Here is a 20,863-nt window from a genome sequence, read left to right as displayed (position 1 = left end):
TGAAAAAAGAAAATGTGGTGTATACACATGATGGAATATTATGCAGCCTGAAAAAGAAGGAAATCCTGTTACATGCTACAGCATGAATGAACCTTGAGAACGTTACACTAAGAAAATTAAGCCAGTGACAAAAGGGCAAATATCATATGATTACACTCACATGAAGTAGCTAAGTCATCAAAATCATAGAAAAAGAAAGTATGAAGGTTAAGGTTAGAGTAACCAGGGGCTGAGGGAAGACGGAATTCCTGTTAGTGGGTATAGAGTTCCACTCTTGCAACATGAAAAAGTTCTAAAGATCTGTGTACAACAATGTGAATATACTTACCTATGAAACTATACACTTAAAATTTTGAGTCTGGTGCAGTGGCACGTGCCTATAGTCCCAACTATGTAGGCTGAGATGGGAGGATCACTTGATCCTAGGAGTTCAAGACTGTAGTTAACTATGATCATGCCTGTGAATAGCCACTGCACATCAGCCTAGGCAACATAGTGAGAGATCATGTCCAAAAAAAAGGTAGTGGCTGGGCATGGTGGCTCACACCTGTAATCCCAGCACTTGGGAGAGGCCTAGGCAGACGGATCACCTGAGGTCAGGAGATTGAGACCATCCTGGCCAACATGGTGAAACCCTGTTTCTACTAAAAATAGAAAATTTAGCTGGGCATGGTGGCGAATGCCTGTAGTCTCAGCTACTTGGGAGGCTGAGGCAGGAGAATTGCTTGAACCTGGGAGGTGGAGGTTGCAGTGAGCTGAGCTCACTCACATCACTGCACTCCAGCCTGGCAACAGAGCAAAACTCAGTCTCAAAAAAAAAAGGTAGTAAATTTAATGTTATGTTTTTTTTTACCACAAAACAATATAATGAAAGCATTTCAAAGAAAAACAAAACAAAACAAAATGGGTGCATTTGTGAAAAAATCTGTATGAAAAGAAATTTATGTAAAGTGAGAAATATTTTTAAAATGCAAGTAATTCATACTTCCTGCCCTTCCTCCCCTCCTCCCCATTTTGCCATACAATATTAAGGGTATTTCTGTTTTCATATTGGGTTCCCTTAAGGTAGATTTATAATTCTTTAACCATAATTAGAGCTACCTAGTTTGAAGCCAATAGTACAGCAGTGTGGACAGAATACAACTTGAAATTGAGACCCAGGTTCTAGGCCTGTTTGTTGTCACAAATTTGCTTTTTGACTCTGAATGAGTAATTTAAATTTTCTGTATGTTTCCTCAAATGCCAGATGCACCCTCTCTCCTTCACAGACCCTTGTGGAGTATTTTTAAAAACAAAATGTACAGTGTAAACACCAGCCCTCCAAGTTCTCCTATCTCGTTTCCTCCATAGAGGAACACCCCTGGGTGCTGAGGCAGGAGAGTTTGCTGTGCAGGGAAACACAGGGTTTCATCTTGACAAAGTGGCTTCTTAGTCTCCAGTACCCAGCATGGTGTCTGACACATGTCAGCAGGAAAAGTTGGCTTTCCAAACTGCTGATTCTGTGTTACAGCTTTTAGCTAAATTCAGAAAGTAATTAATGTTCTTTCCTATTTATTCAATCTCATAAATTTGCCCTTTGCAGGGCTTTTCCCTAAAACATAATGATGCTAAAGTCTTGATCCTGCAGAAATGTTCATAGATGGCTTTATGATTAAGGATGGTTAGCAGTCACCTGTCCAAAGTGGAAAACAGATGTCTAACTTGAGGTTTTGAGACTTCTTTCCTGAAGAGGAGCATATTCATTGACTCACTGACTGGTAGCCCAAGGCTAGCCACATAAACATTCCCGGGTTTTAGTGTTAAATTGCTGAGCTCTCCTGGCATGTGGGTTTGTTGTTGAAAGTATTGGTGGTTCTTTGAAAAGCTGAAAATGCAGCTGGGCGTGGTGGCTCATGCCTGCAATCCCAACACTTTGGGAGGCTGAAGTGGACGGGTCACCTGACGTCAAGAGTTTGAGACCAGCCTGGCCAATGTAGTGAAACCCCGCCTCTACTAAAAGTACAAAAAAATTAGCCAGGCATGGGGCAGGTGCCTATAATCCCAGCTACTCAGGCGGCTGAGGCAGGAGAATCACTTGAACCTGAGAGGTGGAGGTTTCAGTGAGCCGGGATCGCACCATTGCATTCCAGCCTGGGCAACAAGAGCCAAACTCCACCTAAAAAAAAAAAAAAGAAAACCTGGAAGTGCAAAAACAGTGTTAAGATTCAGAAAAGAGGCCAGTGTGGTGGCTCACACCTGTAATCCCAGCACTATGGGAGGTCCAGGCAGGTAGATCACTTGAGGTTAGGAGTTCAAGACCAGCCTAGCCAACATGGTGAAACCCTGTCTCTATGAAAAACACAAAAATTAGCTGGGTGTGGTGGCACACACCTGTAGTCCCAGCTGCTTGCACCACTGCACTCCACTCCACCCTGGGCGACAGAGTGAGACCCTGTCTCAAAAAAAAAAAAAGACTCAGAAACAAAAGATTTTAGAAGAAAAGGTACTTTAAAAGGACTAGCTCATTGTATATAAAGTACAATAAAGGTCAGGCGTGGTGGTTCATGCCTGTAATCCCAGCACTATAGGAGGCCGAGGCAGGTAGATCACTTCAGGTCAGGAGTTTGAAACCAGCCTTGCCAACATGGTGAAACCGTCTCTACTAAAACTACAAAAATTAGCCAGGTGTAGTAGCGCCCGCCTGTAATCCCAGCTACTCAGAAGGCTGAGGCAGAAGAATCACTTGAATCTGGGAGGCAGAGGTTGCAGTGAGCCGAGATTGTGCCAGTGCACTCCAGCCTGGGTGACAGAGCGAGACTCCATCTCAAAAAAAAAAAAAAGTACAATAAATATTTAAAAGAAAAAAATACATACAAAATAACTAAGGTTAATTAGAGAATGAAGACACTTTATTTTACTGTTGGCCAAGCCCATATATAAAAACAGAGATGATAGGCTTCTTTTAAATTTAAATCAATTTTCCCATATTTACATTGATTCAGCCGGGTTTGTTTTGTTTTGTTTTTGAGATGGGGTCTCGCTCTGTCACCCAGGCTGGAATGCAGTGGTGCAATCTCGGCTAACTGCAACCTCCGCCTCCTGGGTTCCAGCAGTTCTTCTGCCTCAACCTCCCGGGTAGCTGGGACTACAGGCACACACCACCATGCCTGGCTAAGGCTAATTTTGTATTTTAAGTAGAGATGGGGTTTCACCATGTTGGCCAAGCTGACCTCGAACTCCTGACCTCAGGTGATCCACCCACCTCAGCCTCTCAGAATGCTGGGAATACAGGCATGAGCCACTGCACCCATCCAATTCAGCAGTCCATTCTGTTTCCAGATAAGGGGAAAGTTATATCTATGCCTGGCTTTGTAACATTCTAGCAGTCACTGGTCAAGAAGAATGCGGCTGACACCTAGCTTCTCTTCGGGATGTTGTGTATTGAGACTGGACCAGCAGGTCTGTCCCACTGTTAGCTCTCTAGGGCATCCAAGGATAGAGGATCTATCTTAAGGCATTCTTAGATGTTCTAACTCCATTCACCATCGCCAGAACATGGGCTTTGGAAATAGGCGGAGTTGGGCTTGAAACCTGTGTTCAGCCCTTGACGGCAGGGTGGCTTTGTCGCTATTGATCAATCTCTCAGAGCCTCAGCTGCTTCTTTTATAAAATAGGCCAATTAATAATCGCAGTCAGTTAACAAATCCATGTAAGATTTTCATAAAGATCGGAGATCAAGTGGAACTGAGCCTGAAATGTGTCCCTAAATGGTAGTTACTGTTGTCTTTATGGACTCTGGAAATAATTTCCTTTCTGAATCTACTTAAAGCAGAGATGGTAAATTCAAATATTTCCTCAAGTTGCTGTAAGTGTCATTTTAAGATGACAGTGACTCAACTCCCCTTTCCTTACAACATAATTGAAGAAAAAAAAAAGCTTCAGGCATTGGTCCTGGGTCCTGCACTCGGATGAGGCTTCAGTGTTCCGCCCAATCTCATGGAAGTTCATTCTCTTAGTGCTGAAGCTGCACACAGATGAAGATGCTCAGCTGCCACTGGAAGGGAGCATACAGGCAAGACCCATCTTTCTGGCAGCCTAGAAGAAAGAAGGAAAGTGCTACACTGTGCATCATTTTAGGTGCTCAGCTCTCAATGTACCGCACATTAACTCAATAATCCTGACAACCACGCCAATGCATTAGGTAGTGTTAGCAAAATGGTTAGGAGAAAAGATTCTGCCTGCCTTCCAATACTGACTTCACAACTCACTGGGTGTCCTTAGGCTAGTTACTTATTATCCTCTCTGACTCAATGAGACTTATCTGAAAACTCAGGATAATATTAATGCCTACCTCCTGGGGTTATTGTGAGGCTTGTGTATCAAATATTCTTAGCATAATTCCTGCCACAAAGTAAGCACTGATTAAATAATGTTGTTGTTGTATAGGCAATAGTAATTATCTTGCATAAGACCAAATACCAGTAAGAAGGTAGAAATCCTGGTCTTCTGACTCTAAATTCCAGGCTTTTTCTGTGACCATGTGTTACTCCACTGAATGTTTATTGTTTCCTTAAATGATTCAAATACCATAGTACGGTTTGTGCTGTTCTAGGAACACTGAAGTATTCTGGTTAATTATACAGAACTACAAAGACAGGAGAATCACTTTTAGCGACCACTATTAGCAGAATATAATGCTATTTCACTTTGCACTGGCTTGAGAAAAAGACCCCACATAACAGACCATTTCGGAGATTCCCAAGAGCTATACTTTCCAGGAGTTATATTTCTTTGATATCAAAACCAGTGTCACACCCGCCAGCAGAAAGGACTGTCCATTTCACTAGACTAGAGTCTACATAATATTCTCTCTTTTGTGCTAAGTGGTGACAGCAACTGTTTATCTCCCTTTCTAAGTTGTTTTCTAATATTTTGTTTCAAATTCCTCCAAACAAAACAACTTAACAGCTGGAAGTCACCCTAGCTTTCTGGTTCACTGCCTACTTGGGCACAAATAACCGGTACACTGGCTCCCACTAGGCCTGGCACAGTTCCAGGCTCTTTGGGTACTGAACCTCTTGGAGTCCATAAAGGTAATTTTCCAGACAAACTTGATTTAACCTGGTATGAACTTCAGACGATGTAGCTTTGGGGAAACTCACACTGACTTTCTCACTTCATTTCAAAATATGTTTTTAATTGTCAAAAAGAAACATTCATGAACATAGACCATATTCTTTTTGGGTCATAAAACAAAATAAAACATTCCAAAGAATTTAAGTAATGTAAAGTGAGTTCTCTGAAAATAATGGAATTAAACTAGAAATCAATAACAGAAAGATATCTTTAAAAATTCCCAAATAGTTGGAAATTAACACACTAGAAAAATAACCCATGAGTCAAAAAGGAGGTCACAAGGAAAATATTTTTGGGCCGGATGCGGTGGCTCACGCCTGTAATTCCAGTACTTTGGGAGGCCAAAGCAGGGGGTCATTTGAGGTCAGGAGTTGGAGACCAGCCTGGTCAACATGATGAAACCCCGTCTGTACTAAAAATATAAAAATTGACTGGGCGTGGTGGTGAGTGCCTGTACTCTCAGTTACTTGGGAGGCTGAGGCCGGAGAATTGCTTAAGGTGGGAGGCGGAGGTTGCAGTGAGCCAACACTGCACCATTGCACTCCAGCCTGGGTGACAGAGTGAGACTCCATCTCAAAAAAAACAAAAAGAAGAAAATATTTTGAAATGACTGAAAATGACAATACAACATATCAAGATTTTTGTTATGTATTTAGAGTGGTGCTTACAAGGAAAATTATGGCATTAAAGGCTTATATTAGAAGGCCAGCTTTGGTGGTTCATGCTTGTAATCCCAGAACTTTGGGAGGCTAAGACAGGCAGATTATCTGAGCTGAGGAGTTGGAGACCAGCCTAGGCAATATGGTGAAACCCTGTCTCTACAAATCATACAAAAATTAGCCAGGCATTGTGGCACACCTACTTCGGAGGCTGAGGCAAGAGGATTGGCTGAGCCTGGGAGGCAGAGGTTGCATGAGCCAAGATCTCACCACTGAACTCCAGCCTGGGTGACCGAGCAAGACTGTCTCAAAAAAAAAAAAAAAGAAAAGAAAAGAAAGAGCTTATGTTAGAAAACAAAATAGGTCAGGCATGGTGGCTCATGCCTGTAATCTCAGCACTCTGGGAGGCTGAGACAGGAAGATCACTCGAGGCAAGAGTTTGAGACCAGTCTGGGCAACATAGAGATACCCCCATTTCTATAAAAAACTAAAAAATATTAGCTGAGTAGGGTGGTGTGAACCTGTAGTTCTAGCTACAGGAGAGCCTGAACCCAGGAGTTTAAGGTTGCTGTGATCAGGCCACTGCACTCTAGCCTGGGCAACAGTGAGACCTCTACACACACATGAACACACACACACACACACACACACAGCTAAAATTAATGATTTAAGCCTCCATCTTAAAAAAGAAGAAAAGAAAAAAAAAAACTAGAAAAAGTAGCTAGGCTGGGCATGGTGGCTCACACCTGTAATCCTAGAACTTTGGGAGGCTGAGGTGGGCAGATCACCTGAGATCAGGAGTTTGAGACAAGTCTGGCCAACATGGCGAAACCCTGTCTCTACTAAAAAACACTAAAATTAGCCAGGTGTGGTGGTCATGCCCGTAATCCCAGCTACCCGGGAGGCTGAGGAAGGAGAATCACTGGATCCCTGGAGGCGGAGGCTACAGTGAGCCAAGATTGCACCACTGCACTCCAGCCTGGGTGACAGAATGAGACTCCAGCTTAAAAAAAAGAGGTGAACACAAAGCAAGCAGAAGGAAGGAAGAAAATAATAAAGAGATAAAATAAGTAAAATTGTAAAACAGAAAAACAATAGAGGAAATGGATTAAATCAAAAGCTAGTTTCCTTAAAAGATCAATAAGATTGATAGGCCTTAGTCAAAGTGAGGAAAAAGAAAAAATTTACCAGTATCAAGAATAAAATCTAGAACACTACTATAGCTCTTACAGACATTAAAAGGATAACAATGTAATAATATTATATTGAACAAATTAATGACCATAAATTTATTTAGGTGAAATAGATGCCTTAAAAGACACAAACTATCAAAGTTTTCTCAAGAAGTAGACATCCTGAATACCCTATATTTTATTTTAAAAACAGAATTTGTAATTACAACAATTTCAATAAAGACAACTCCAGGCCTAAGTGGTTTTACTGGCAAATTCTTCCAAATGCCAGGTGCGGTGGTTCACTCCTGTAATCCCAGCAGTTTAGGAGGCTGAGGTGGGCGGATCACCTGAAGTCAGGAGTTTGAGACCTGCCTAGCCAACATGCTGACACCTCGTCTCTACTAAAAATACAAAAAACATTAGCTGTGAGTGATGGCACGTGCCTGTAATCTTAGCTACCTGGCTGGCCAACGCAGGAGAATTGCTTGAACCTGGGAGGCAGAGGTTGCAGTGAGGTAAGATCACGCCACTGCATTGCAGCCTGGCTAACAGAGCAAAACTCTGTCCCAAAACAAAAGAAAAATTCTTCCAAACATTTAAGGAATTAATAATACAAATTTAAGGTAAACATCTCTAGAAAATAAAAGGGAAGGGAAACACTTCCCAACTCATCTTCTGAGATCAGCATTATTCTGATACCAAAATTAGCAGATACTACAAGAAAACTATACATCAAAATGTGAATGTAAAAATTTCCAATAAAATATTACTGATCAAATCAGCAATATATTAAAATGACAGAATCATAAATAAGTTGGGTTTATCACAGGAACGGAAGGTTGGTTCAACATTTAAAAATCAATGTAATTCACTGTATCAACAGACTACATAAAAAAATCAGGTGGTGCACACCTATAATTCCAGCTACTCAGGCCTGGCAGAAGTGGGAGGATTGCTTAGGCCCAGGAGATCAAGGCTACAGTGAGTAGTGATAACACTACTGCACACCAGCCTGGGTGACAAAGCGAGACTCCCTCTCAATTAAAAAAAAAGAAAAGAAAGAAAATGTATGTGATGATCTCAATAGATGAAGAAATGCATTTGATAAAATTCAACATCCATTCATAATTGTTAAAAGCAAACGAAAACACACATCTAAGCAAACTAGGAATGAAAGTGAATTTTCTCAGCCTCCTATTAATAAAAGGCTCTGTGTTAGATACATATGGCTGCATAATAAATTACCCCAAAACAAAACAGCAACACTCGGTTTCTCGAGGTCAGGAACCCCAGTGTGGCTTAGCTGGGTGCCCCTGGCTCAAGGTCTCACAAGGCTGAACTTGAATTGTCAGGGGGGCTACAATCTCGTCTGAAAGCTCACTGGGGTTGGGTGGTGGGGGAGATCCACTATCCTCAAACGGCTACATACGGTCTGATTTCATTTTTATGACATTCTGGAAAAGGCAAAACGAAAGAGACAGAAAACAGATCAGTGGTTCCCATTTGCAAACAGTTTCAGTTCACAGACCACCTCTAGGTCTTCCCTGTACTGGATTTCCAGAGCAGTCACCAGTTCTCTCTCCTCAGCTCCAGGCTCCTTTCTGAACCCTCCTTGGAGTTACATTTAGTAGTATGCTGCTTGACACGGGATTGGCCCCTGTTTCACAGACACTGTGTTAATTTTCTCTACTCGAGAACTGCTCCCGGGGCAAGTACCCACGTCGATGCTGGCACTGGGAACGGGGCGGATGATAAAGTGTGAGGCAGTCTGCCCAGTGGCAACTGACCTGATCTCATGATTTCCTCAGGTCCATCCGATTCCCGCCAACATGCTCAGACCTGAGCAGTAGGAGTCGGCTGGGAGAAGGATGGGGGAAAGGAATCGAAAACAGTTGAGGCAGGCTCTGTAAGCTTCCGCCTCCCACACTAAAAGAGTCGGACAGCAGAAGACTGCAGTGGAACCTTCCCTGCTGGGAGAGTAAAGTGCTGACTTTAACCAGTTTCTGCGGCCTCGCCTTCCTCTTCTTTCCTTTCTCCCTCTCATTCATTCACTGACGCCGCAGCGCAGATCAGCACCCGCACAGAAGCGGCCTCCAAGGGACTAAAGGGAATAACCGCGGCTCTGAGGTGTGGGGACTGCGGCTGCGGGGAAATGTGGGCCGCGCAGGAGGGGCTCCCAGCGCAGGCGTCTGACCCGCAGACACCGTTACGGCCTGCGGGAGTCTGCAAATCTAGCAGGTCTGCTCTCTCGGGAGCTGTACGTGCAGAGACTCGGCCCGCGGTCAGGACAGCTCCCGTGGACGGAGGGAGGCCCCCAGGGCCCTTCTCTGCAGCCGGGACCGCGCCCGGGCTGGGCCAGGCCGGGGGTGGGAAGCCGGGGCCCCGCGGCCCCGCCCAGGCCAACCCGGGGCGGGGGCCGGTTCCCATAGGGATCGCTGGCCGAGCCGCAGCGGGCCGAGCCGGGCGAGAGGGAGAAGGCGAGGCGGGAGCCAGGCCCGGCCCAGACCGCGGAGGCGCGGCGAGTCCCCGCCGGCAAGGAGGCGCGGGGCTGCCGGGGCCAGCACGTGGCGCCGCTCCAGGCTGCGCGGCGTGGCCGGGGTGTAGGTAGGGGCGCGGGAGGGTCTTCTGGGTCCCGGGGGCGCGGGCGCGGGGTGCGGGGTGGTCTCCTGCTGCCGGGCGTCGCCACCGCCCCCGCGGGAGCCGGCAGGTGTCTTCTTGCCTCAGGGAAATGAGACCCGAAATTAGAACCTGGGAAGCCCTTCGCCCTCCCAGTGCTCCAGCCAGCTCAAGTGTCTTAGGTCGGATGAACTATAGCGTTAAAAAGATAGATTGTCTTACAGCTCGGCTCGTTTTAGGAAGGCAGGTTACATTTTAACTTGCAGGGTATTTAACGGGTGATTAAAATCGGGTTACCCCAGGCAGCGAACTCTAGGCTGCTATTCCTGATCGCGTTGCCATTGCCGACACGGGTCCACTCCTCATTCCTTAACGCGTGCTGTTCTGTTCTAGACCCGTGACAAACACCCATCGTTGGAAGGGGCTCTAGTAAAGTCCGTTCGTGCCAATATTTATAAGCGACGTTTTCAAACAATGTGAAGATTCCCCCCCTTTTTTTTTCGACGGAGTCTCCAACTGTCGCCCGGGCTGTACTGTAAAGGTGCGATCTCGGCTCATTACAACCTCCGCCTCACGGGTTCAAGCGATTCTCCTGCCTCAGACTCCTGAGTAGCTGGGACTACAGGCGCCCACCACTACACCCGGCTAATTTTTTGCAGTTTTAGTAGAGTCGGGGTTTCACTATGTTGGCCAAGCTGGTTTCGAATTCCTGACCTCGTGATCCACCTGCCTTGGCCTGCGAAAGTGCTGGGATTACAGGCGTCAGCCACCTCACCTGGCCGAAGATCCGATCCATTTTAAGATTTATTCCTCTATGATGGAGAAGTATGAAAAAATTGGGAAAATTGGAGAAGGATCCTATGGAGTTGTTTTCAAATGTAGAAACAGGGACACGGGTCAGATTGTGGCCATCAAGAGGTTTCTGGAATCAGAAGATGACCCTGTCATAAAGAAAATCGCCCTTCGGGAAATCCGCATGCTCAAGGTAATTGATTCACTTTTCCTTTTTTCCTTTTTCAAGATAGGTTCTCACTCTGTCACCCAGGCTGGAGTGCAGTGATGTGGTCATAGCTCACTGCAGCCTGGAACTCCTGGGCTCAAGCCATCCTTCTGCCTCAGCCTCCTGAGTAGCTGGGATTACAGGTTCTAGCCACTACTCCAGGCTCCACTTTTTCTTTTAAGTGAATTTTTAGGGATCAAAGAAATAAAATGAGTCATGTTATGTTAAAAGAATGTCATGGCACATAGTTATATCTTACTTGATAGCCTTTTGACTTCAGTGACACAAATGGGATGTTTGTGCACAAGTCACTAATTATATAATGAACTAGAAAGGAGAAACAAAAGTGCCAGGTAAGGTGGCATTCACTTTTAGAGATGCTGTGCAACATTTTATTTTTTTCCCAATAGTTTCTCTCCCACCTGTGGACCTGGCTTTTCAAGGGCCATTACAATTTGATAGTTTCGGGGTATAATAAAATTCATTTTTGCTAGCATTGTTGATTTTTAAACTTTTAAGGTATTTTCTAATGGTATATTCAGTCTGTTAAGAGACTTAATCATTTCCCTGTTTTCAAACTGCTAGGAAGCTCACAGGTTTTCATTACACCTCATATGTATTTACTGCTGAGCATCATCATGTCTTGTTTATAGAAAGAAGCATTCTCCTTAAATAAGTGAAATTATCACTTTCTAATTTTTTTTTTTAACTTTTTATAGAGAAGGGATCTCACTATGTTGGCCAGGTTTGTCTTGAACTCCTGGTCTCAAGCTATTCTCCCACTTTGCCATCCCAAAGTGCTGGGATTACAGGCATGATCCATCTGTCTGGCCTGATCACTTTTCAAATGTGTATTAGTTAACCCTAAAAATACCATATTGGGCTGAGGATGGGGGGGAAGGTATTTATTACAAGCTGAAAGTGTGCTTTCCTCTAATGGAGAGACTTCTTTACAGAACTTCTGTAAAGATGAAATCCAAATTGCAATGTGAAAGGGTATATGTAATGAATACGGTGGAGGTCAACTTTGTTTCAGTTATGGCTTCTGTGTTCTGACCTGTATAACTAACTACGTGACAAGAGCAACTTAGTGAGACAGAGATGAATGGAACTTCCAGGGGATTTACTATTATTCTTGCTTCTCCATTTTCTCCAGATCACTCTAAAAATCTTTTGCCCTTGGATAAGTGTGTGGGGTCACTTCTAGGTAAGGAACCTAAATGGGAAGTAGCAAGCTTTGGATCAATTGAAATGGGTGGATAACAGGGCAACTTTTCTATTTAGGTTTGGAATGTTCTTAACCAGCAGGATGTTATCTGTTGAGAGGGGATGCTTCCAAAGCTCCCCAGGGGAGTGCTCTCATAGGAAGGGGTGAGACTTGCAGTGTTTGACCATCCTCCTGCCTGGGTCACTCTCCCCTTACCCTCTGTACACAGGGAGGCTGTAGGGCATTTTCACTTTCTCAGGCTTTCCCTAGGAGAGGTAATCATGACATTTCAAAGGTTCATTTACTGAAAGAAAATCTGTTTCTTGCAAAAAGATACTCTTTTTCTGATTCTGAAGATTACTTTTGGGACCTCCCCTTTCAAATCTCTCACCATAATTTATCAATACTACATTCACAGTGATAGCTCCCCGAATTAATTGAGTTCTTCTAGGATGGAGACTGCCTCTGTATCTCTGTATCTCCAAAACACACTCGTTGGCATATCTAGGCCTCCAACAAATGTTATTATTGGATTGAAAAAAATAGTTAACAAAATAAGCTCCTAGGAAAGGTGGATTTGCCAATGAATTGGGAACTCAGATGTGTTCTCTTAACTGAACATTGATGTACTCCAAAGGATGGGTTTGTGTGCACATGAGCCTGATTTCAAAGCATGCAGCACCTCACTGTCCAGATTAAGTGCATAGATGTAGACACCCCTGATGTCTATGAAGTGGAGGGACTAGATTATAGGTAGAGTCTGTCCCTTAAAGCTGTAACTTTTCATTGTTGTGTGATATTCCTAACACATACTATGTACTACGCTGGGCATGGTGATGTGTGCCCGTAGCCCTAGTTACTTGGGAAGGAGGCTAAGGTGAGAGGATGGCTTAAGCCCAGCAGTTCAAGGCTACGGTGAGCTATCATTAGGCCACTGTACTCTAGCCTGGGTGATAGAGTGAGACCCTGTCTCTTATAAAGATACTTAGTCAATATCTGCCAAGTAGGTGAATTGAGAGTATGGGAAATAAACGTTTTATTTTCTCCATGAGAGTATGGGAAATAAACATTTTATTTTCTCCATTTATGTATTCAGTAGTCATCGAGCCCCAGTTGTGCCTAAAACAATGTTTCTGCAGAGTTGTACACTCTATCTTTCAGAAGCTCAGCTCTTGGAAAGGAGGTAGGATGAACTGACCTTTGGCTCTCACTCCTGATAGACTGGGTTCCCAGTGAGCAGGACATGCATACCCTTGCCTGGTAAGAACTCTTTAGGTGCTCCTTGAATGGTGAAAATAAAGTGATTGGGGACATGATTGAGCTGAACTTTGAAATGTTTAAGGAACGTGGCATGAGAGATAAGGCATTCAAGGAAATCACGGTGTATTAAGGGAACACAGTGTCTTGGCCAAGATGCCTAGTGGGTGCTAACAGGCCAGGGAGAGAAAGAAGGGGAAAGCCAGGGTCCAACAGGATCAGGTTGTTGAGAAATGCTGAGTGTATGATAAAATATATAGTTTGCTAAGAAGAACAATAGCAAGGAAAATCTAGCTGCCCCCACCGCAGCAAGTGATAAGTACATTTGTATGCTAATGGGGTAAATCCAGTAGAGAAAAAATCTTGATTTTGGACAAGGGAGAGAATTGCTGGAGCCATGACCTTGAGTTACTGACCTCAGCCATATTAACCATAAATATAATTGCATAAAAAAAGACAATTTAGGTTGGGTGAGGTGGCTCAGGCCTGTAATCTCAGCACTTTGGGAGGCCGAGACAGGCAGATCACCTGAGGTCAGGAGCTTAAGGCCAACAGGTGAACCGCATTTCTATTAAAAATACAAAACTAGCCAGGCATGGTGGGAGGTGCCTATAATCCCAGCTCCTTGGGAGTCTGAGACGGGACAATTGCTTGAAGCCAGGAGGTGGAGACTCCTGTGAACCAAGATCATGCCACTGTGCTCCAGCCTGGGCCACAGAGTAAGACTGCTAGATTCTTTATGTACACTTTCCTTAATCTTTCTGTAACAGGATCCACAGCTGACTCCAAGCTATGCGGTGAAACTTTTTCCACCAGGGTATTCACCGTCTTCTAGTTTGCATATGAAATATGGACCCTACATGAATTCGACTCCTTTCCATAACTTAGGTTTAAACACATTAAAGATGTATTGGATGAGAGGTAGGGTGGTCACAACTAGAAGTCAGGTTGCAGAGAGAGACAAGGTAACTGAAAGAAAATCACCTTAAATCAAGAAGTTAGGAGCTGGGCACGACGGCTTACACCTGCAATCCCAGTATTTTGGAAAGCCAACGTGTGGATCTCTTGAGCCCAGGAGTTCAAAACCAGCCTGGGCAACGTGGTGAAACCCAATTTATACAAAAAATAGAAAAGTTAGCTGGGTGGGGTGGCATGCACTCATAGTCCCAACTATCCAGGAAGCTGAGGTGGGAAGAGCACCTGAGTTCTGGGAGTCAAGGCTGCAGTGAACTGTGATTGTGCCATTACCACTCCAGCCTGGACAACAGAGTAAGACCCTGTCTCAAAAAAAAAAAAAAAAAAATCAAGAAGTCAGGAACGATAGGTTGATGCATCACAGGCCCTGTGGTGGAAAGTGGGCAGTGGTTCTGCATAAAGCAGGTAGATGCACTTGAATTCAACAAGCCCTTTGGAGGAATATCTGTGTGTCCCGCAAGGAGGGGGCTATGTGGTTCGAAACAAATACAAACCAACCAACCTAGAATGATTGTATTACTAAGGCCCCAAGCCCCTATGATGCTGAACCTTCTCTCTGGAATGAAAATGGTAGGAAGAGGAAGGAAAGAATTTCAGCTGCAGTGGCAGAAAAAGTAGATGTTTCTAGCAGTTGGAGGTGAAGGACAGGACAATATCATTATGGGATCTCTGGGTAGATGTTCTACCTATGGCAGATGGTATGGGGGCATTAAAATATATTAGACCAGCATCAGTCAAGGGCTGAATGCAGCAGCTGGGACATTGTGACAGCTCTCCCTCCAGAAGACATAAAAAACGAGAGACAAGAAGAAGGAATCATCTGCTCCGTGGCAGGTAGGGGCAAGGGACCTAGTAGATTTGGACAAACTGCCAAGTATGTTTGTAACTTAGGATGCACAAATTACACTAATGACAACCTTAGAAGGTAGAGATTGTTATCACATTTTACAAATGGTTTCGAGATGGGTAATGATTTGCCAAGGCCTCCTGCTCAGTGAGCTGGAATGCAGTCACAGTTCTGTCCCCAAGTTCATGCCATGCGGCTTGCCCACACCAGAACCATCCATCACTTTACACCAAACACCATACTCTGAAGTCTCCCAATGACTGGTCCTCAGAATTTATACTGCCCTTTCTGCAGCAAGCTCTTAGCTGTGAGATTCGTGGCTTCCGTGGAAGGCTGAGTGCAGACGTGCTGGAGCAACGGTTCTTTCCGTATCTCGTTCCATAACCCTGTGGACTATTTTAGAAGGCTCAAAGTTACGGTTTGTCACCCACAAAGATGAGAATAAGCATGAGGGGAAATGTCCATTTGAAAATTAATTATAAATATTACAGTGGAATTCGGAAATTCATAATGGGAACAAGATCACGCATAAAGGGTGAAAATTGGTTCTTGGCAGGTAGCAAAAAAAATCTAACTTTTGTATTGTTTAAAGCACAGATATACATGTGGTTCATATACAGATATATAGTATTTTTGTGATGTTAAAATTTCATTGGCAAGTGATTAGGAAAAACTGTGTAAAATGACTCTTTAGAGGGACAGAAATGGAAAAGGGTACTTGGGGTGTGGACGAGTGGGACTGTTGAGTGTATCCCGGTGCCAGGAGTATGCTCTCATTTGATTTTAATTCCTGTGAATGGTAGTAACTTGCAGAATGTTCTGAGCATCCATTTCTTTCCTCTGTCTCCTCTCGTCAGTAGCCTTCTGGTAGGGACAGGGGCTGCAGTTAGGGCTGCATTTCTTTTCCTTTTTTTTTTTTTGAGACAGTCTTACTCTGCTGCCCAGGCTAGAGTGTAGTGGAGCAATCTTGGCTCACTGCAGCCTCTGCCTCCCAGGTTCAAGTGATTTTCTGCCTCAGCCTCCCCAGTAGATGGGACCACAGGCGCATGCCACTACACCCTGCTAATGTTTGTGTTTTTAGTAGAGACAGGGTTTCACTATGTTGGCCCGGCTGGTCTCCAACTCCTGACCTCATGATCTGCCTGCCTCAGCCTCCCAAAGTGCTGGGATTACAGGCATGAGCCACCGTGCCGGGCCTGGGACTTCAGTTTCCAATCGTGCTCGACGCTGTGGAGCGACCCTGGGCAACCTCTAGTGCTTCCTGGAGCCTAGCCCACCTTATCTCTATGATTTATGTCCCTGTTTCACATTGCTCTGCTGATTTTTTGCTGAGGAGAGCAGAGGGCCTGTGGGCCAAACATCTAACAGCAGTCAAGCAGCCTCAAGGATGCAAGAACAGGAGAGTAGAGGGTCAGAGGGAGCACTAGCATAGAAAGAGGAAAGCACAGATGGGAGGCAGAAGGGTGGGATTTCAGCATGGTGCTGAGGCCAGCAGAGGCTCAGGAGGCAAAGCTCTTCACAGGGTCCCCCACGAGGCGTACTAGCTCCAAAGAGCAGAGCAGAAGTCCTGCTGGGCACATATGGTCACGGTGACAGGCACATGCTGTAAGAAGTAGGACTGTCAAGGTTGCCTGTTATCCGCAGCATTTATTAAGTGCTTAATTGAACGTGCTCTGTGCCACAGCCATATCCACTAAATGCTAATAGAGCACCATGTGAATGGTCCCTAGCATTAGAATCTAATTAGAACTTTCACAGTTGTAAAGCCTCCTGCTCCTCAAATATTAGTTGAAGGAGTATTTGCTAACTCAGTAAAAACCTCAGTGGAAAATCCTGTGACATGTTTCAGAATCTAGTCCTGCTGTTGCTAATAGGGGTCATTTCTAGGCTCCCTGTCTTCTGATTGTTTACTTGGCTTGTTGAGGTAGATTAATAACATATGTCTATTAATTATTTTTGCTGAGTTCAGCATTTTCTGTTATGGATTATAGATTAACAAACCCAAACATCTGTGGAATCACATTGTTAACATAAATGAGGGAAGCAGCCTGAATATAGGGCAAGATGGCAAGGTAGAGACTGCAGCAAACTGGAGTCCTCGTGTCTTATCTGCAGTGGACAACCACTGCTCAGCGCCACAGACTGCAAGCCTAGGGTACTGGGTTTTCAGTCTTTTTTTATTCCCCAAGACAGAGTCTCGCTCTTGTCACACAGGCTGGAGTGCAGTGGCGCAGTCTCGGCTCACTGCAACCTCTGCCTCCCGGGCTCAAGCAAGTTTCGTGCCTCAGCCTCCCGAGTAGCTGGGATTACAGGTGCCTGCTACCACGCCCGGCTAATATTTTGTATTTTTAGTAGAGACAGGGGTTCACTATGTTGGCCAGGCTGGTTGCAAACTTTTGACTTCAGGTGATCCACCTGCCTCAGCCTCCCAAAGTGCTGGGATTACAGGTGTGAGTCACCGCGCTACCCCCGCCCAACGCCTTTAAAAAAAAAAAAAAAAAGACAGGGTCTCACTCTGTTGCCCAGGCTGGAGTGCAGTGGTGCAGTGATGGCTCACTGCAGCCTCAGTCTCCAGGGCTCAGGTGATCCTCCCACCTCAGCCTCCTGAATAGCTGGGACTACAGGAGTGCATCACCACACCAGGCTAATTCTTTGTAGAGATGGAGTTTCTCCATGTTTCCCAGGCTGGTCTCAAACTCCTGCACTCAAGCAGTCCTCTTGCCTCGGCCTCCCGAAGTGCTGGGATTACAGGTATGACTCCTCATATCCAGCCAGAGTCTTTTTTAAAAATCTAGAAATCAGAATTTCATGTCAAGTTTCCTGAGGTTTTTCCTACAACCTTTTATTCTGAGAAAAAAAATCAAAATGTACAGAAGTGGAGAGAAGAGTACAATGAATACCTGCATACCCTTAGCTAGATTAGTTCATCAGCTGTTCAAATTTTGCTACATTTCCTTTCTGTCTTTTTTTCATTCTTCCTTTTCAGAGACAGAGTCTCACTCTATTGCCCAGTCTGGAGTGCCATGGCACAATCATGGCTCACTGTATTCTTGAAATCCTGGGCTCAAGTGATCCTTCCGCCTCAGCCTCCTGAGTTGCTGGGGACTACAGGCGTGAGCCACCATACCCAGCTAATTTTTGTATTTTTAGTAGAGACGGAGTTTCACCATGTTGACCAGGATGGTCTCGATCTCCTGACCTCATGATCCACCCGCCTCGGCCTCCCAAAGTGCTGGGATTATAGGCGTGAGCCACCGCGCCCAGTCTAATTTTTTATATTTTTTGTAGAGATAGGATTTTACTATGTTGCCCAGGCTGGTCTCAAATTCCTGGCCTTAAGCAATCTTCCCACTTCAGCCTCCCAAAGCCCTGGGATTACATGCATGAGCCACTGTGCCTGCACTTCCTTTATCTCTGTTTCCGCCTCTGTCTCTCTCTCTCTTTCTCTCTCACACACACACTTTTTTTGGCTGAGCCATCTACCTAAATACTTAGCATTAATCTCCTGAAACAACGATGTTCTTCTATATAATCACATTATGATTTCTATACTCAATAAATTTATCATTGGCTCAATCCTATTATCTAATATATGATCTGTGTCAAATTTCTCATATTGTTCCAATAACTGTTATATAACTATATGTAACTAAATAATTATATCTATAAATGTATATAGTTATTTTTAAAATCTAGAATCTATTCAGTCACTGTACATTGCATGACTCTTTTTTTTTTTTGACTGTTACAAAAGTTTATTTAACAAAAAGTCTAATAGGAAAATGTACATGACCTAATTTTTACATCATAGTAAAACAGGCCCTATGGAGAGAGGACATGGTTTCTCCACTGAACAGTCATTATTTATACTTGTTCCAAGGCTTCTAACATGATGATACTATTTCCTCGTATTACCACCATTCCAGTATTGTTCTGTTGTCCGCTAGTCGCCATCTCCACACATTCATCTATCACAAGATTCATAAAGGGATCAAATCCCCACAATATTCCTTGGACATGTCTGCCACCATTTAATTTCAATGATAACTTCTTGTCCATAAATTTTTTCAACTCGGGAGGGTGAGCTTTGCTCATGATGTCTACTCCGCGGGCACACAGAGGCCTTGGAATGGAATCACATTGCATGACTCTTTAGTCTCTTTAATCTGAAAGACTTTTCTACCTTCTTTATTCTCTTATTTCATCTTTCTTGATAACGACATTTTTGAAAAGTCCAGTCCATCTGCTTTGCAAATATGCCTCAACTTATACTAACTGGCTCTTTCCACATGATTTGATACAGGTTAAATGTCTTCAGTAAGAACACTGCGTGGGTGAAGCTGTGTCCTTCACACTAGCTCCCATCAGGAAGTATATGATGTCATTTTTGTCCCCTAATTGGAGGCTATCAGTTTTAATTCCTTGGTTAAGATGGGTCTGCCATATTTCTCAATTGTAAAAATAATTTTCTCCTTTATAATTAATAAGTCATCTGTGGGCTGATATTTTGAAACTACTGTGACTACCTTATTCCCCAGCAACTTTCACCCAGTGGTTTTCTTTTCTTTCTTTTTTTTTTTTTTTTTTTTGAGACTGAGTCTCGTTTTGTCGCCCAGGCTCAAGTTCAGTGGTGCGATCTTGGCTCACTGCAACCTCCACCTCCTGGGTTCAAGCAATTCTCCTGCTTCGGTCTGTTGAGTGGCTGGAATTATAGGTGCCTGCCACCATGCCCAGCTAATTTTTGTATTTTTAGTAGAGTTGGGGTTTCATCATGGTGGCCAAACTGGTTTCAAACTCTTGGCCTCAAGTGATCCGCCCACCTCATCCTCCTAAAGTGCTAGGATTACGGGTGTGAGCCACTGTGCCCGGCATCACGCAATGGTTTTAATCACTGATGATCCTTGCCTGAATCAATTATTTAAAAGTTATTGTAAAACAATTATTTTTCTATAATAATTATTATTTTTTTTTTGAGACGGAGTCTCACTCTGCCCTCCAGGCTGGAGTGCAATGGTATGATCTCAGCTCACCGCAACCTCTGCCTCCCAGGTTTAAGCAATTCACCTGCCTCAGCCTCCTGAGTACCTGGGATTACAGGTGTGCACTACCATGCCCGGCTAATTTTTGTATTTTTAGTAGAGACAGGATTTCACCATGTTGCTCAGGCTGGTATTAAACTCCTGACCTCACAATTTGATGGCCTCAGCCTCCCAAAGTGCTGGGATTACAGGCGTGAGTCACTGCGCCCAGCCTATAATTCTTTCTATACTCATTAGTTATCATTTTTCTGTAAAAAAAAGAGATTTTCTTTCTCTCTCCCCGCAACCGAGGCTTTTAGTATCACTGTGGATTCATGGATTTTTAAAAATTCAATATGTTGGCTGGGCATGGTGGCTCATGCCTGTAATCCCAGCACTTTGGGAGGCTGAGGCAGGTGGATACCTGAGGTTGGGAGTTTGAGACCTGCCTGACCAACATGGAGAAACCCCGTCTCTACTAAAAATACAAAATTAGCTGGGCGTGGTGGCATATGCCTGTGATCCCAGCTACTCGGGAGGCTGAGGCAGGGGAATCGCTTGAACCCGGGAGGCAGAGGTTGTCGTGAGCTGAGATCATGCCACTGTACCCAGCTTGGGCAACAAGAGAAAACTGTATCAAAAAAAAAAAAAAAAATTCAATGTTACACACCATCACTGTCAGTATTCTTTTTGACTCTGAAATTGTTATGCATGTAGCATCTGGGGCTCCTTTCATCTGGCTCCAGTGTCCTGACAGGTGTCTACCCTTCTTTGAGCACTTGTTTACTGTGTGGCACAGCCGAACGTCCCAGGCTCATCCTTCCCCAGCCCTGGATCAGCCATTTCTCCAGAGACCTGTGGTTCCTTTTAGTGAGAAGGAAATCTCCTGACCTTAAAATGTTGACAAGTCATTTGTGAGAATTTTAAACATCATTCAGGCCAAGTGAAATACATCTGCAGGTAATGTTTGCCATATAAGCTGCCAGTTTGGGGC

General features: G+C 44.3%; 2 protein-coding genes and 1 pseudogene across 2 annotated transcripts in view; 2 read left to right on the top strand and 1 right to left on the bottom strand.

Annotated features, from left to right (window-relative positions):
- The first annotated feature begins 9,101 nt into the window (after window positions 1-9,101).
- LOC144577234 (uncharacterized) lies at window positions 9,102-10,097 on the top strand. Its single transcript, XM_078333179.1, has 2 exons — window positions 9,102-9,553; window positions 9,959-10,097. The coding sequence occupies exons 1-2, from the start codon at window positions 9,102-9,104 to the stop codon at window positions 9,993-9,995; spliced, it is 489 nt and encodes a 162-aa protein (XP_078189305.1). The 3' UTR covers window positions 9,996-10,097.
- Window positions 9,880-20,863, top strand: part of CDKL1 (cyclin dependent kinase like 1) — a 72,753-nt gene continuing 61,769 nt past the window's right edge. The window contains exon 1 of the mRNA XM_009006017.5: window positions 9,880-10,550. Coding sequence (XP_009004265.1) covers window positions 10,380-10,550 — 171 coding nt within the window. The 5' untranslated portion in view covers window positions 9,880-10,379. The remainder of the gene's footprint in view (window positions 10,551-20,863) is intronic.
- LOC108593478 (small nuclear ribonucleoprotein G pseudogene) lies at window positions 18,617-18,988 on the bottom strand (annotated as a pseudogene).

The sequence above is a fragment of the Callithrix jacchus genome, chromosome 8, assembly GCF_049354715.1.
Source record: "Callithrix jacchus isolate 240 chromosome 8, calJac240_pri, whole genome shotgun sequence".
Classification (NCBI taxonomy): domain Eukaryota; kingdom Metazoa; phylum Chordata; class Mammalia; order Primates; family Cebidae; genus Callithrix; species Callithrix jacchus.
Note: the sequence above shows the minus strand (reverse complement) of the source record. Positions and strands in the feature narration are given on the sequence as shown.